This window comes from Plectropomus leopardus, chromosome 9 (genome assembly GCF_008729295.1).
Source record: "Plectropomus leopardus isolate mb chromosome 9, YSFRI_Pleo_2.0, whole genome shotgun sequence".
In the NCBI taxonomy this organism is placed as follows: Eukaryota; Metazoa; Chordata; class Actinopteri; order Perciformes; family Serranidae; genus Plectropomus; species Plectropomus leopardus.
Window position 1 is genome coordinate 25,873,803 of NC_056471.1, and position 16,749 is coordinate 25,890,551.

The 16,749-nt window shown below is 38.8% G+C and overlaps 1 protein-coding gene across 1 annotated transcript in view; it reads right to left on the reverse strand.

The window, feature by feature from the left end:
- The window catches only part of LOC121948257 (cohesin subunit SA-2), a 31,311-nt gene extending 16,668 nt beyond the window's left edge, over window positions 1-14,643 (reverse strand). Inside the window, exons 1-13 of the mRNA XM_042493602.1 lie at window positions 14,619-14,643; window positions 14,062-14,179; window positions 11,799-11,895; window positions 10,711-10,926; window positions 8,787-8,883; window positions 7,726-7,802; window positions 7,155-7,359; window positions 5,914-6,065; window positions 4,294-4,491; window positions 3,190-3,288; window positions 2,575-2,654; window positions 1,432-1,536; window positions 1,020-1,116 (exon numbers count right to left, since the gene is read on the reverse strand). Coding sequence (XP_042349536.1) covers window positions 1,020-1,116; window positions 1,432-1,536; window positions 2,575-2,654; window positions 3,190-3,288; window positions 4,294-4,491; window positions 5,914-6,065; window positions 7,155-7,359; window positions 7,726-7,802; window positions 8,787-8,883; window positions 10,711-10,926; window positions 11,799-11,895; window positions 14,062-14,090 — 1,452 coding nt within the window. The 5' untranslated portion in view covers window positions 14,091-14,179; window positions 14,619-14,643. The remainder of the gene's footprint in view (window positions 1-1,019; window positions 1,117-1,431; window positions 1,537-2,574; window positions 2,655-3,189; window positions 3,289-4,293; window positions 4,492-5,913; window positions 6,066-7,154; window positions 7,360-7,725; window positions 7,803-8,786; window positions 8,884-10,710; window positions 10,927-11,798; window positions 11,896-14,061; window positions 14,180-14,618) is intronic.
- Window positions 14,644-16,749: the final 2,106 nt, after the last annotated feature.

The following is a 16,749-nucleotide window of genomic DNA, read 5'->3' on the forward strand; positions in this document are numbered from 1 at the left end:
GGATTGTAGAACGACAGAGAGTCTGCAATGTGGGCCAATCCAAAATCATCAAGAGCTTTAAAAACAAGTAAAATAATCTTAAAATCTATGGGGCGTCTATGGTGGCTCAGTGGAAGGCAGTGTCCTTCCCACAGCGGCCTTGGGTTCAATTCCAGCTTGTGGCCCTTTGCTGCAGGTCATCCCCTCTCTCTCCCTCTTTCACACTATCAGTCTTCTATCCTATCTAATAAAAGGCAAAAATGCCAAAACAAGAATCTTTAAAAAAATAATAAAAATATACTGTTTTGGGGGACCAGTTAAAAGACCCCTGCAGTAATATAATCTTTTTGAAAATAAAAGCATTGCTAAGTGTTTCAGCATCTCGATAGGATACGAACAAAAAAAACCAAACAGCTGCTTTGGTCACCTTTTTTATGTGTGGAGTAAAATTTACAGCAATTTTACTATTAAACTTCACAGCTATTTAGCACCAGCGTGGATCTTAACTGTAGTGGCCATCATTTATTTTACTCATGATGCAATGTATTGTTTACAGTTGAAACTCTGTACTAATGTTAGTTTTAAATTATGTTCTCCGTCATTCAGAGAGTTCCAGTACGCAGAATCTGACATCTGAAGAGCTAGTGGTGATGAAAGCCAACTGTTTTGCGCCTCACGTCGCCTGTGTCTTGGCCAGAAAGTTGCACATGAACACAACAAAAATACTACAACAAATGGCCGATTAGCACGCACATGGAGCTCAAAATAAATTTGATTTGAACGAGTGTATATAAAGATATTGTTACATTGTCAAGGTCTGTCTTCCTTCAGTGATGAAAACATAATGGAATAATCAAATTCTCTATGAGCAAAATGAATGAGAAATGGAAAATATTTAAGCTGTTTATCAAACAGCCCGTGTTTCTTCAAATCCCACTTCCGCGGGGAGAAAACAGGGATATTTTCAAGAATATTTCACTTTCTACACAAAGGCAGAAACCTACTAGAATAAAGGGGACAGGGACGGAAAGAGACACTACCTCACTCTGGATGAAGAAGGAGATGAGGATTTCTAAGAAGGCTGCATTTCCATTCTTATCATTCTTCTGTTTGACTTTGGCACTCAGAGTTTTCATCCTGAAACACACAAAAAAATCAAATGAACTAAGATTAAAGAAACAGCATGCAAGTTGCTCACTCAGTACGTTTACATGCACAGTTAAGTCAAGCTACGGTTATAGCTCAATTAGGCAGTTTAACTGGACTACTGTCCCAGTATACAAGCAATGCAATGCAATCTTTTTGGTGGACTTTCTCTCATAAAGAAATTTAATCAACAAACAGAAATTGAAACATTTGTCGAATACAGAACAAGCCACACATACAGAGGTGCAGCTTCATGACACGACTCGACTTCCTGACAGCGAACAGGAAGGAACAATGAAAACATACTTGTGATAAAGGAAGACGCCGGCTGCTGATGCAAGGCTTCTGTTTGAAGCGTAAACCACGGGATAGATGTGGCCGCACTCCTCCTCGCTCAGACCTTCCTCTGTCCTGATGATGTGCACACACAAACAGTTACAGCTCAGTCCACTTAGTTAACTTTAAATACACTAGATAAAAAAACAGCCCTTTTATAAACACTGGTTGTTTTTTTAGAATTTTAATCACCACATTGTCTCTCTTGTTAACTATATTACTTATATATTGATATCTTGAGTCAGAGATGTTGGCAAATCACGCTGAGTTTCATCAGCATTCATGAGTTAGAGTGTTTTCACAGTTAGGAGCCAACATTATATTTTTTTGTTGAGAAACTGGACTTTGAATTATTCATGACAGCAAGCAAATGCCACTTTGTCGCCAGAACAACCAAACTCCCTTTTTGGTGGGAAAAAAAATGCTGAAAAAGTGCTGGTGCCAAACTGTAAAAACTAGTGGCACTCTGCCTAAAAGCTGCTGCTTTGTATTTTGAACATCAAGAAACAAAACCAAATCAGTTCATAACTTTATTTTCTTCCCGAGAGAGTGAAGGACAAAAAAACAAGAGGACAAAACTGGTAAACTGTGGAAACCAGCCAGTCAATACGTATGCGTCTCTGGCTAACACTTAATCACCAGTTAGTTTATGATGCTAAAGTCAACAGCTATAATGGTAAAAGTCTAAGTAGTATATAGTATATTAGGATGATTTTTTTATCATCTGGGTCCTTGCTTCTTATCCTAGCGGTCCAAACCACCACTAGGGGTCACCAAAGTTTCACAGCGGTTGATTTTTGCGGTGATATTTTTTTTTTAAAAAATGAATAAATACATAAAAGACACCTTTAGCCCAGCATTTCATTTTGGAAAAGAAAACTAAATTAAATTGTTTTGTTTTTTTCACTGAGGACCAAATTCACAGAACAAAGGCTGAATTAGTAATAACTGGGTAGCATTATCACTGATGCTCTCTAATGCATTTCAGTAGAATGTTTCTGTTTCTCAGATTTTAAGTTTGTATTGAATATGCTATATCTGACAGGTTTTGATCTACTGAAATTAAATTCCTGTACTGTACGTTGCAGACAGTGACACAGAGAAACCCCTCACTGTTGGATCAGCAGCAACAGATTGACCACTGCCACTGCCACATCTGGGTTCTTGTCCAGCACCATGTTGAGCATCCTCTCCTAAAACACACACACACACACATATTCAAATATAACTTGGCACGCACCTTCGCATGCACACACATACACACAAAAGGCATAAAAACGCCACACAGATATGCATAAATGAACCCACACACACACACACATGCCTACTGATTAGGCGCTAAGCCATGGCATGAAAACCATTTATCTGCAGCAGCACATGTGGCTTAGAAGGATTTTATGTGTTTGAGAAGAGCTTATTAACCATCAGTAATTGGCAGCAATTAATGCACCCAGACACACGCCCAGACAAAGGATGAGACCATCTCAACAAACAGGAATGGTGAAGAAAAAAAACTAAAAAGGAGAAAGCAATGGGAGGAGACACAAAATACCGGGAAGAGAAACACAGACAGGCAACAAAAAAGAAACACAATAAGCTGGAACAATAGATTAAAGAGATGCTGGGCACAGAGACAGACAGACAGACAGACAGACAGACAGGAGGGAGAGAGGAGGGAGAAAAGAGACATTAAATGAGGTGTGAGCCCAATCCAGAGGGATGCCTCACTTTAAATCTGCTGGTGAAAAGCTCCAGGCGGCCAATGAATTCCTTCTCTTCATACAGACCCTGCAGGGCACACACACACTGCAGACGCACTGGACTTTTCTGAAGGAGAGAAAAAGAGCGAACAGTAACACACACTCTATAACCTGCACATACACACCGATGCACAGAGTGGACATCTCTCTTTGTGTGGGTGAGCTATCCCTCTCGTGTCTGAGTGCAGATATTCTACAGCAGCATCTGGTACGAGAGGCTGTCAAAGACTATAAGGCATAAATATAACACAAAAGCTTATTAAACTGGAAAGCCCAATACATGGAAGCCCTTGTCATTGCTGTCCCTTGCTGTTGGCCTGCAGAGGACTACAGAAAGACAGCTGCCACCTCTGTGACACATGGTGCTGCCAGCGGTGACTGGAGTCACAAAATAAAGGATCATAGCAACACTTCACTCTGTCTGTTATGCTTATGTCAGACCAAATTCTCATTGGTCAGACAATAAGTGATGTTACTTAAATAAAGCCAAGCGTCCACCAAAGCATTTCTTTCCCGAGCCGAAAAATGACAGCGTTGTTGCACAGTGTTTGTATTTGTCCTCTGTGATGGTTGGACTTTGCTGTGCTTGTCCAGCGCAGCATTTTACACAAGTTAACCATTTTTTAATTTTAATTTTTAGTCGTAAAACAGATAAATAATCACAAAAGACCTTCTGTGTTAAATTTATCAGAATCAGAAATATTATTACAGATTTATTTTACTAGGTCTCCAAAAAAAAGATTTTAACACAAAAAGTCTTCAGTCCTGTTCAGTGCTTAATGGTGAGACAGGCTAACGCGCACAGCTCAGGGGAAAAAAGCGTTACAGTGCGCTGTTTATTTTCAGATATTACACCGGAGAGTGCATTTATTTTTCACTCGAGGCATTCCACTTGCCCGAACGCAGAATTTAATGATAATTTCGAGTCCTGTGACAAGAAACAAAATGGACACATACATTTTTCACCCCCCATCAACCATCTGAGTGGTTGAAGAGTTGGTTGAATTTCAGTCGACCAAATTTTTCTTCGGGGCATTACAGCCCTGCTACAGTGCTGTGTATATGTGTTCACCTTGTCATGCAGGGTCCACCCCAGGTATTTAAGACATCCATCATTCAGGTAGTCTTCAGGGTCCATTTTCAGCCACTTGCCCATCTCCTCAATGCACACCGCCCGGATGTCAGCTATCCTGTCACGATAACGGTGCACAAACACACCACGGAACGTGGCGCTCATCATGGAGGATATCTCCTCCCTGTTCTCCTGCAGCTACAAACACAAACAAAAACACAGGCGTATAAACATGCACAACCAAGACTGAGCAAATCAGTGGCCCAGTCACATGTACTCTTGTCCTATAATAGAGTCTGTGGTTCAGCTGTGGCATTTATTGCTTGGAGGATCAGCAGGTAACCAATCCTTAGATTTAAAATATTCCTCATATCCAACTTTTTTCAGGTTTAATAGCAACTAAGGATTAAATATCACTACTTCAAGATCAGCCTTAATCATTCTAGTGATGCATAATCTATCAGTAAAGGTAGGAGAAAATATCATCATGAACATTAAACATTATACAAAAGTGTCCTTTGCTTTACTCCTGTTACTTTACCATACTCAGTAACACCTGGAGTGTGAGCTATCTGTTGTTCCTGATATAAAGCCTCCTGCAGACTGAGATTTTTGCAGTCTTACAAGTTTAGTGCAAACTACACTGATATGATCTTGATAAATTTGGGTGAGCCATTAAGTCTGATGCATGTAGACTGCAATGACATCACCTACTGAATTGCTGGCTGCAACATAGTGTTAGTCCATCAACGGCAATACGCAAGAACAAAATGTCCTCGGCATGTATCATCCATCTACGCTGCTGCAGTGGTAAGAGCAAAATGTAAACAAATAAACTGAGCGCTCTCTACAGTGGCAAGTGTGTCGGAAAAAGCCTGAAGAGGAGGAGGAGGAGAATGTGGATTCGGTCGTAGGTGGGGAGGGAGGCCAGCTTGGCACGCCAATTTTGCAACGAGAGGTCAAAGTATTTATTAACATCTATTAGCATTCAGAATTCACTAGCAGCGTTGCGCTGATCAATGTGTCATTTCAGTTGTAGACGTAGATCGTAACAGCAGTCACGCAGCGTGATCGTCATTCCAAATTTCTGCCACTGTCAGAACCACGACCAAAGATATCGCCACGTTTATGTCATGATGGTTGTCTGGTAGCCCATAATCACACAGTGTATACTGGGCTTAAGGCACCTGTCTTTCTATCTCAGAATTTCTGTATTGTATTATGCAGACGGACAAGGTGTGAAATTGTAGCAAGCACATTGTGCATCCTGGCTGAACCTTCTATTTTCTTCTATAAATCTATATGCAAAATAATTGACAATTTCAAACCGAACAACCAATGGCAGGAAAATGCTGGTTTATTACAGTCCAGGACCAACAGTAGCTACATGCAAAATGTCTTAGTTTTTCACATTTCAGTTTGATCCTCCTGAGCACCAAGAAGACACTGGCCCATGCTTCTATCCACTGTACCTTTTGCCATGAAAATAATGTGTTTTTTACTGCCAAAAAGGATGAACTGCTTCAATGTTCTGACCTGCATGGTCAGTGTGTCTGCACTCCTGCCCCTCTCTCTCTGTGTGTGTGTGTGTGTGTGTGTGTGTGTGTGTGTGTGTGTCACCTCACTGATGGTGGCCTGCAGCTCCTCCAGTCTGTCAGAGGCTCTGTCATGCGCCCTCTTGCTGTTCTCCGTGTCATATCGCCGCTGGGTGGTCTGCAGCTGAACAGACACTATCACAGCTACTTCCACCAGCTCAGTCATCAACTTCATGGCTAACAGAGAGAAACACAGAGCTTTTCAAGCCTGGTAAATATTAACAGAACTACATGTAACCTGAAGTTGATCTGAGGGGGGAAGACAGGCATTGTTCTCCACTCTCTTGGGAGAGAAAGGATACTAAATTAACCCTTAACAAGAAATCTCCTGCTCTTTGGATAAAGCTATCACCAGTCAGTCAGTTTGCCACTTTCACTTAATAAGTTATTGATTTTTTTAATCAGATTTTACAATTTTAATGAAAAAGAACAATTGGTGCAGTGACACAGTCCACGTTCACATTTATTTACAGTATGTGTCATATGCTTTTACAGTTTTGTTTATTGAAATTTTCAGGGCATACATCAATTATGAGTCCAGTGTCTAAGTTTAAAAGTAAATAGATACATGAGTAAATACTAATGCATGGAGAAAGAGAGAAACATTAATGGTAATAAGTAGAAAATAAAAATACTTATAATACCTAATAGAAATATGCATACAATTCTAAAATGACAATAGTATATATGAAATAATTAAATAAAAATAACATATAAAAATAATGAAACAAAAATAAATGTAAAATAAAAATACCATAAAAGAAAAAAACAAAACATTAAAATGTTAAAATAAAAAGAAAAGCTGAAAATGAAAAAAAAATTGAGATGGCAATCTATTGTATTTAAATTTTGTGATTTGGTTGAATGGGAGGGGAGCAGTCACTTGGATGAGCTTTCAAAAGCTGAGGTTTCAAAAGAAAACAATAAAAAACAATAAAAGCCAGTCATAGTGTATTCTGAAAAACAAAAGAACTTCTCCAGCAACTAAAACAGATGTCAGATGAATGGAGCAATTTGTTCTGCCTCCCAAAAAAGAAAGAGAAAAACCTCTGCTATCACAAGAACAGAGCGCCAGCTTTCACACCAATAAAAAACTAGCTCAACGACTAAAATACAAAAGTGATTACTACTGCTCAAAAAGTGTAGCCCATAGAAATAAAATAAAAATGCCACTCTATTTCAGTGATGTTGCCTCACTATTGTCATCAAAGCTCCTTTGTATATGCTTCTCTATTTAATGCACCTGTATTGTGCAGCTGTGCTTACCAAGCAGGGTGCTGGTGTGTCTGAAGGCTCTGACCTGAGAGTCAGACAGACCGGTGAGCAGAGCCAGCAGCGAGGGGAAGAGGTACTCATCATAAATGAGGCTATTCCGACAGGAGCGCACCAGAACCCGCACAAACTCGAACAGGCCGGCTTTGAAACGCCTCAGCTGGGGGCCTGGAGCGCACAGAGGGTAGATCGCTGAATCCTGAGGGACGACAGGAAACAAAAGACATTGAGGGAAAATCTTACACTGTGCTTAGTGTGGTTATTTGAGCCAAAAGTAGCTGCTATGCAAAAGACAATTACATCAGTGGCGAACCAACGTGATTAACTAATTAATGTGTCCATTTATCAGCATTAGATTTTAATTAGTGTGTTCCATCACGCTGTTCTCCATCCCTCAGATCATAATCTCCTGGGATATGGAGATTGTTTGACTTTCTCAGAAAACACCAGCAGGATTATTGGAAGTGAGAACGGATGACAAAGAGAGATATATTCAAATGTGCAGATCTGTAAGAATAATCTTTAGTTTTAGGATTAATTTGCGGAAATCTAAATTACGTCTCACCTCATTGAACTCTTTGGTGAGTTTGCTAATGATGTCAGCATTCTGCATGCTGTCCAACATCTCTCTGCTGACCACACCTGGACAAAAAAATTAAACACAGTGTCCTACATTAGGAACCAAAGTGCAGAAATCTTAGGCCACAATAGATATGTTGTTTTACAAATACACACACACACACACACACACACACACACATATATACTCTTTATCAACATATAGAGAACACAGACAGCGTGCAGCCTGCATTAAAACACCGAAAAAGTCATAACAAAATGGCACATTGCACTTGTAGTACCAAAGATGATGATGACGGCACTTATCACACTTATTAATCTGCTCCTGTGAAGCTTTATGTGTTTTTATTATGTTTTTAACAATTGCTGCAACACAAATTGCCATATGAGACAAAAAAAATAAATTAAATTAAAATTGAACTGAATTCAACTGAAGTCAATATTGAGTGTGAAGCATGGAACGGTAAAACCATGACAAAAGGTAGCTCAAACAATCAATATTGAATTTGGATAGCAGATGAGTATTGTAAATCTCATATTGTCTGCCCAAGAGAGCTCAAGACATGCAAGATGAAAAGTGAGGTTACGCTAAACACTTGCAACATTAGCCTGTACTCTTATTCTGAAATATTTGCATTTTTAATACTCAATACATGTTTCCTGTATGTTCTACATGTATTTTAGCAAAGAGACTACTGAGAAATTAATACATATGATCATTATAACCTTGCTTTAAAAAAGTAAGGTGGCGTCAGACTTTTGCACAGTAATGTCGATAAATGTAATAATAAACTAATGATGTTTTTTCTACCTGACCCGAAAAGAGAATAACATGGCATGATTTCTTTTCATTTTCACTTTCTCAAAATATTGATATATAGTGTTCTCAATAGACAGAGGATTAGCACAGCCCCTTGATGTTGCATCGTTACCGCACTGAGAGATCAATAGTTGACTGCTGATCATTGGATAAGCTGAAATGGGATAGATAATCTCTTGAACTTTGACTCCCTCCCCCATCTCGTGGGCTCCCTCTTGACCTCTGACCTTTGCATCCGCAGGACTGAACAATGAAGTTGATGAGCACCAGCAGCCCCGCCTCCCGGCTTCGCTTGTAGCTGTCCAGCCACTCGTCCACCACTGTCTGCAGATTGACAGGCAGATAGCAGCCAATGAGAACGCCGAGGCTCAGATCAAAGGGTGGATGGATATTATCACAACATACCATTTCAGTAACATCATGGATTTCAGCTTGCACCTTTTTTTTCCACCATCGGCCTTTTATGTTTTCCTCAGTAACATATGTGTGTCTGTATGCACCAATGCTCTCCCCTTTATAATTTCTGCTCATTTTGAATTCCCGTTCTATTCCCCAGCTCCTTTGCATAATCATTTTTGGCAACCATGGCACCATTTCACAAACATGGATCCTACTTACGAACATCTGTTGTGTTGATAATCACAGTGTAACATATGTAAAGTGTAGGATTGGGCGATATGACTGCATATACCAATGACAACAGAAATGTGTCCACCAGTACAGATTTGGCAATGTTGTTTCTACTCCAGGAGCTATTAAGAGCAGGCTATATAGCAACTTTACAGTTCAATTAATGTAAACATATATTTTAAATATAGTAAATATAGAAAGTATAACTTACATAAAACAAAAAGAAAACTAACAGTCATACAGAGGAGAAGTCTGGATGGAATATTGTGAATTTTAGTGAAAGATATCAAGCTCAAATGTATGGAAAGTGTTTGGCTGGAAGATTGGCTGTAGATATTTTTATTACACCTGCTCAGAGCTCTCAGGATTCGGGCAATTCAAGCTGCTCGACGATTTGTGGCTCCCAGGAAGCCAACTGCTACCACTTGTTTTGGGCAAAAAGTAAAAGCTTTTTGGTGTGAGCTTTACACAAAATTAGTGACTGCCTTTTACTTTCAACATCTACAATTAATACAACAAAAATACTTATCTGGAGTACTGAGTGAATCTGCTAGAAAAGTAATTACAAGGAAATGGCGTCAGCCAGACGCCCCATTACAGAGAATTACTGGTATGATATAATTTATGTTAAAAAGCAGCACTGCACACAACTCCAAAAATCTTTAGTGATGTAAAAAAAGGTGCATGGTTGTTGCAAAGACCACAAAACATGTAAGACACCACCTTCATAAAAAATATCACTTATTTAAAATGGGCATCAGCTTTAATCGCTGCAACACCCCGATGATGGCTCTTTAGCTGAAATGCGTTAATTTTGGCCCAAACCAAAAAAGTGAATTTTTTATGAGTTTTATTTTCATTCATTTATCTCAAATGTAAAACACACACACAATGTTTTATGTTTATTTTTCATTTCTTCATTGTAAAAAAACTTTTTAAAAAATGTTTTTAAAAAAAGGCACAATGCCAAGAGAGATTTTGGCTCTAATGTAGCAGCAGAAGGAGGGAGTAAAATTTAGTCATGATCTGACAAACCTTTGTGTAACAGACTAAAATTTTGTGAACTGCAGTTTGCCAGATTTGCTGAATGTGCTGCATGAAAGTGGGCCTTCACCCAGAATCACCATCTGCATTGTGCTGCTGCTCCACACTGTAGGGACAGACTCTTTTTAGTACCGCTCACCACACTTTTTTGTCGATCTATTGTTATGTAGCCCTTCTTTTCTGGTCTTTAACCAGAAGAGACTGGGCCCGGCACCACAATGGTTGGGATGGACGCACACTGTCAATCATTGACTACACACCCCGAGAAAAACACTTCTTCCTCCTCGCGTATGAAAGCCAATTCTGCAGGGTCAAATCAGTCAGCCACTGACAGCAGATGATAATCTCCCTCATTGTTGCTCTTAGAAGCTTGTTTCTCTTCTCATTACACATGCCTCCTTCAGCACCTCCCTCCCTTCATGTGTTTATCTCTACACCCCCTTCCCCCCTTTGCTCCTTAGCTGAAGGTTTACTCACCACCATGGCACTCTTTCCAGAGCGGACAGCATCGTAGATATCCTCCGCACTGATGCCCCGTGTCACCTCGTTCACCCTGGTCACAGGTCTAAGAGAGATCTGCCTGGATGTCCCGTGGGAGTGCTGCTGCTGCTGCGGGGAGGGACCGGGAGGAATGGGGCTGCTACCGGGGCTGGACCCCCTCAATGCAGCTTTACGCCTGGGTCTCTTAGGTGGCTTCAGATGAAAGAGAGATGGGAGTGCAGCTCAGCAGAGGACTTAAAGTGAATTGATGTTGTCAACTGAATTAGTGCTGGCCATAGCAAGATAAGGTGTAGGCTTACAGGTCCAGTTATTATGACTCCAGTTAAGCCTTTTTGATCTTTACTAAGAACAAAGAGCTGATCAGTACGGATGCTCTACAACAGGGATAGTCTACTTACTTTGGTTGGGGGCCACTTTTGCAAAGGACAAAAACAACAGACAATCGCAGAGGCCCCATACATGTTTCTAGAATTTTAGGACGTTTCTAGGCTTTTAGGAAATGTTGGGGATTTTAGAAGTTTTTTTTGATTTTAGGATATTTATAGGAGTTAAGAAATTTTTTCGGATTATAGGACATTTCTAGGACTTTGGGACATTTCTAGGATTTTTGGATGTAGCTAGGATTTTTGGACATCAGGGGCTTGGCAAGCACCTCTGTTGGGGCTATTTTATGAATTACGAAAACTTTATGTGAAACTTTGGCTTCAGTTTCACCGTAAAATACATAAAAGAGCCCTAAAAAAAGCCCTAAAAACATAAAATAAAAAATTACAGTACATTTCATTTAAAAGGTAGAAAAAAGTCTCAGGAGCACCACCTAGTACCCCAGGTACAAGCCCCCGCTGTTTTGCGCTCTCTGGCACCTTATGTATACTGAATGTACAAAAACAATTTCAAGAGTGAATTTTTTTTTTTAAATTTGGAATTAGACAATAGTCGGGGGGCCACCTGGCACCCTATCGGGGGACAGATTTGGTGGCTGGGCCTTAAGTTGAGTATCTATGATGTAAAGTCAAACTTTCTTAATGAGGGTGGAGCGTTTTAGAGAGAATAAGATCCTCTACCTGAGGTCTAGTTGCTGCCTGTTTTTTCCGCTTTGTGGCTTTCATCGTGGCCTCATAGTCACTGCCAGAATCCGAGAAGTCATCCAACTCCTCGAGACTGAAAGACAAAAAAAAAAAACAAAAAACAGAATCAGGATAAATCTCAACATTAACAAATAATGATTACAAAGGCTAACAACACTGCAGAGCCCAGCGGATGTCTGGATTACATTTTTGATGATTTGAGCACACAGGTTATTAATCCGTACCTCTCAAGATATTTGAGCAGTCTGTTTCTGTGGCAAACAGTCAGGCCAGTTTGGAAGGAGTTCGCAGTGTCCCTTAAATTATTATCATTATTGTATTTCTCACATTTGTTGTTGCCGATGCACCCTCTCTTTTTTTAAAAGTCTGTTTTGAAAGTATATCCGATGTTGTTTCAGAGCTCTGCCTTGACTCTGCCGATACATTGTGTCTGTTAATTTGTGTGAATGTTAAATTAGTAAAATATGCAGGGTTTTGCCTGATAAATGTAAATATACCAAATATGTCCAACAACTCTACAAGATTCATTTAAACTTTGTAATAAGAGATAATAATATGAATAACTTGTGCAGAAGACTGCAAATATCACTTTTAAAACCTGAGCTTATGGGTTTCTTTTAAAAATTACAAAAAACGAGTAAAACGGGAATTGAAAATTGCCTTAAAATTAGCTTAAAATACCGAGAGCCAGAGAACGAGAGGGAGATAGAATCAATTGAAAATTCTCAAAAAACAAGAGAAAACATCAAGAAAGCAATATCATAAATTATAATTATATATTTAAAATTGGGTAACAATGCATAAATGTGTATTATCATTATTATTATTATCATATTTTAGCACATTTTCAGGTCATTTCATTTTTGTTCTTTTTCTTCTTTTTTGTATTTTTTGTGACTTTTTCTGAATTTCTTGCTAATTTTTGGGTCATTTCTTGTTAAGTTGCCTATTGCCTTCTACACATTTTTGAAAGAAATCAAGCCAATTTACTTAGATTTCAGATGGTTTAAGTTAGCTAAATCACCTTTAGATGACCATCTGAGGCAAAACTAATACTAATATAAATCAGTTAATAAAAATAATAATAATAGGAGTCGAGGGTAGTGGCAGTACTCTGAATAACGCTGTTGTTCATTTCAGTGAAAGTTGGAAAATGCACGCAGTTTGAGTGACATATTTCACACGGTAGCACTTCCACAATGTGGCCACTAGGTGGCGCTGGAGGCAACACAAGATCTACATCATCTTGGTCCACATCATTTGTAGACCAAACCATGTAAATTTCATGTAAATCAACTGATAGTTGTGTTACAAGGCGTACTTCCTGTTGCCAGTAGGTGGCACAGCGAGTATCATACTTTATTGATATGTTGACGTGTTCAGGGCTGCAGCTTGATCACACCTGTAAAATTTGGTGCCAATCAGTTGATGCAAAGTGAAGTTACAACAACTTCCTGTTAGGCTGCGAATACCTTGGAAGTCAGTATAATAAAATCTCTACGAGAAGTTCATCAAAGTATAAAATATGTCATTTCCTGTCACCAGTAGGGGGCCCTATATGTAAGGGTAAGGACTGAGATGTAAATGTGTTGAGAGCGGGACTGTCATACAACATGTGAAATTTGGGACAGATTGGATGTTTCTCTGAATTATAAACCACTTACAGTTTACTTCCTGGTTCATGGCAACAATGGAAATGTTAAGCCCCGCCACGCCCACATGGTGTGAAAAAAACTCAGGCTTTTGTGTTAAAGGCCTTGTGAGAGGATTAAGAAAGTCATTTGGATTAAATCTGTAGCAGTTTGAAAAGTTTTGTCCCCTGTAAATGGACAGAAATTCACCAAAGTTGCTCATTCAATTCAAAATGACGAACTTTCTGTTGGATTTTGGGTATGGGTCCAAGAGACTTTTTAGCACCTCTTGGCATCTTACATGTGTCTACCGATTTTTATTCATATTGGTGAAATTTGGGTCAGGGGCTGTGCCACTTTTATGGGGGGCGCTACAGAGCATTTCCTGAGACCCGCGCAGGAGGCCATTAAAATATGAATTTTTTTCGCCAGACCTGATAAATATGCAAAGTTGCACGAGTTTTTTGATTATGATAAGCCCCTAAAATGTAATTATTTTGTGTAAATAATACTACTACTACCTGCAGTTTCAAGAGGGTCTTCGCAGCCGCGCTGCTGTCGGTGCTCGGGCCCTAATAATAAGCTAACGATGGGTTGGCTAACTTTACCTGTTCAAAGGGAAGTCTCCACTTGACATTTTTTAGTTACACCGGCACCACGGACTGTAGGCTGGTTATGAAGGCAGGTTAGCTGGTCTTTATAACACTTTTTTTTCAGCGGTTGGACCTACATTCATTAAAGGAGAGGAGACAACATGAGCTGACTTTACGAGACTGAAGTTAGCTAACATTAGCCCCCTAGCATTAGCTAACGTAAGCTAGCTAGCTAGCTATTTGCACTGCTGCGTTTACATCTTCGCCCGATAAATTAATATCTTATATCAAGTTATGGGACTTGGGACCACAATTCTAACTATTTTTAAAACATTCCGGTCAACTATCAAATATAACACAGCTATTATAAAACAACTGGGACGATCTTTTCTGATAATTATGTCCGATAATGGGTCTCAAGGGTTGCTAAAGTAACATTACAGGAACCATTAGCAGTCATTTGATTATCAAAACTTTAGCTTTAAAGATAACAGCCGGCTACCAAATACAGCGAAAATAAATCAATAACCACTAGCAGCAAAATTTTACCCCTAACAGTGTATTAAACCGACCTCTTTATATGGATTATGATTATTTTTTATCCGTCTTCATGATCCCGAGAGATTCAAGGGCACGCAGAAGTACGCAGAGTGATGCTGGATGCTGATTGGCCAGCGCCTCCTCAGCTCAGAATATGATTGGTCGGTGCAGAAGGTCAGTCGATGATCATTGGTTGTTTAAAACAAGTGGTTCTGCAAAGTAAGATGAATTAAATTTTACAACACTTTTGTGTGCTGCATTCATAAGCCTTTCAGAATCTCAGAAACATGAGCAAAGTGGATTTATTTCAAAATCACAGGCGAAAAAGTCAATGGGCAACTTTGTAAGAAATGCTCTGCATCTTAGATCGTAGATTTAGGATTTTTAAAAGGCAAGGGAAAAGTGTCTAGGAAGCTATTACTACAATTATTGTAATTACATATTTTAAATTATGCTACAGAATTATTAGAATTTATCTAAGCACCCTTCTCAGGTAATTTCCTTGTATGTTTTTTTTTTTGTCTAGTTTTTTTCCTTTCTTTTTGCTCATTTTCAGATATTTTTCTTAATTACTAATTTATTGGGAAATTTCTTATTCAATTGATCATCACTTTTTTCAAAATTCAAGAAATTTCTTGCCATATGCAAAGTCAAAACAGCAGTTTACACAATACAATGAATACATAACACAATACAATGAAATTCTTAATTGCCAGCCCCCTTTATGCAAAAACAATGATAAAATCAGAATAAAAGTTAGATCAAAAATTACAGAAACACAGACAAAGAAGTAAGTTAAAAACCTGAGTTAAAAAGTAGAGTGCAGAATACCTCCTGTAAATATATACACTGTTGGGTATGTACGTATGTGTTGTGAGTATGGGCATGATGCCATATTTATATAACATTGACAGATATTTCCCCGTGTTTTTAAACAGAACAAGTCAATGTGTTCAGGTTTTAAAGGGTTAAAGGACAAAACTTGCTCGAATTAGGAGTTTGAATACTGTGTACACCTGTAGAATATTTGCACCATTGCAGTTCATTTGCTTTACCCTGTTTCTGCCTTATATTTATCTGCTGTCATATACTGTTTCTATGTATAATCATTCAGTCTGTCTGCTCAGTGTCTGTCTGTCCAGTTTTTAGGACCCTGAGGTGGATGGCTCAGCTGCTCCCCGCCCCGCCACCGCAGGCTCCTCACCCCTCTCTCTCCTGCTGGTCCTCCTCTGCATGGTCCATTGTTCTGTGTCTGATAGGCTGTGACCGCAGTCAAACCTGCGAGGGTGAACCACATAACTTCTGGTCAAAACCTTTAAAATAAAATGCCTATATATTTATTTTTGGTAAAATACAGAAGCTTAACACATTTGGTCCTCAGTGGGACACAGCAGTCTTGAACGTAAATTATATTTCAGACGACCTCCCCTTTGTATGATCATGATGCAGAGTGCAAGATAAGATTTAAGAAGAAATAGAGACTTCAGTCAAATCTTGAGCTCAAGTGTGTCAGCAATCAGCACCTGTGTCAAACTGTCTAACGGCAGCAGAAAAACTTAAAATGCAGCCTATTTACATTATTACTAAAACTAATTCTAATGTGGCTCCAATTAGTCTTTTTTTTCTTAAAAGGGACCTATTTCTGTCACTTTAAAAAAGTCTGGCATTTAAACATTGACAAAATATGATTTAAAAAGAAAACTAAATAAAAAACACATTTCAGGGTATTTGAAAATAAGTGCTCTAAGATTTATAAACCTGTCATGTGAGGAAAAAATTGACTACCCCACTAATTTACTGGTAATTTTCTCGCTTTTTACTGATTTCTCCTCTAATTTTGGGGTCAATTTTCATATTCCGTTGCTAATAGCCTTCTTCCCATGTTTTTGAAAGAAGTTATCGCTCAGGTTTCAAATGGTTAACTTGTTGACCTGCTTTATGTTACGTTCTGTCAATTTTCATTCGAAGTACTCTGTGCATATAAATCCCTTATTGTAAGGCACTTTGTACTGAATTTCTTATTTGGAAAGCCCTGTAAATAATACAATTATTATTATTATTATTATCATTAATAATGAATTCAGTTTTACTAAAATGGAAAACTATATGACCATAATTTTTTGAACATTTAGGCTATTGTTGTATATCTTTTTAAATGCTTGC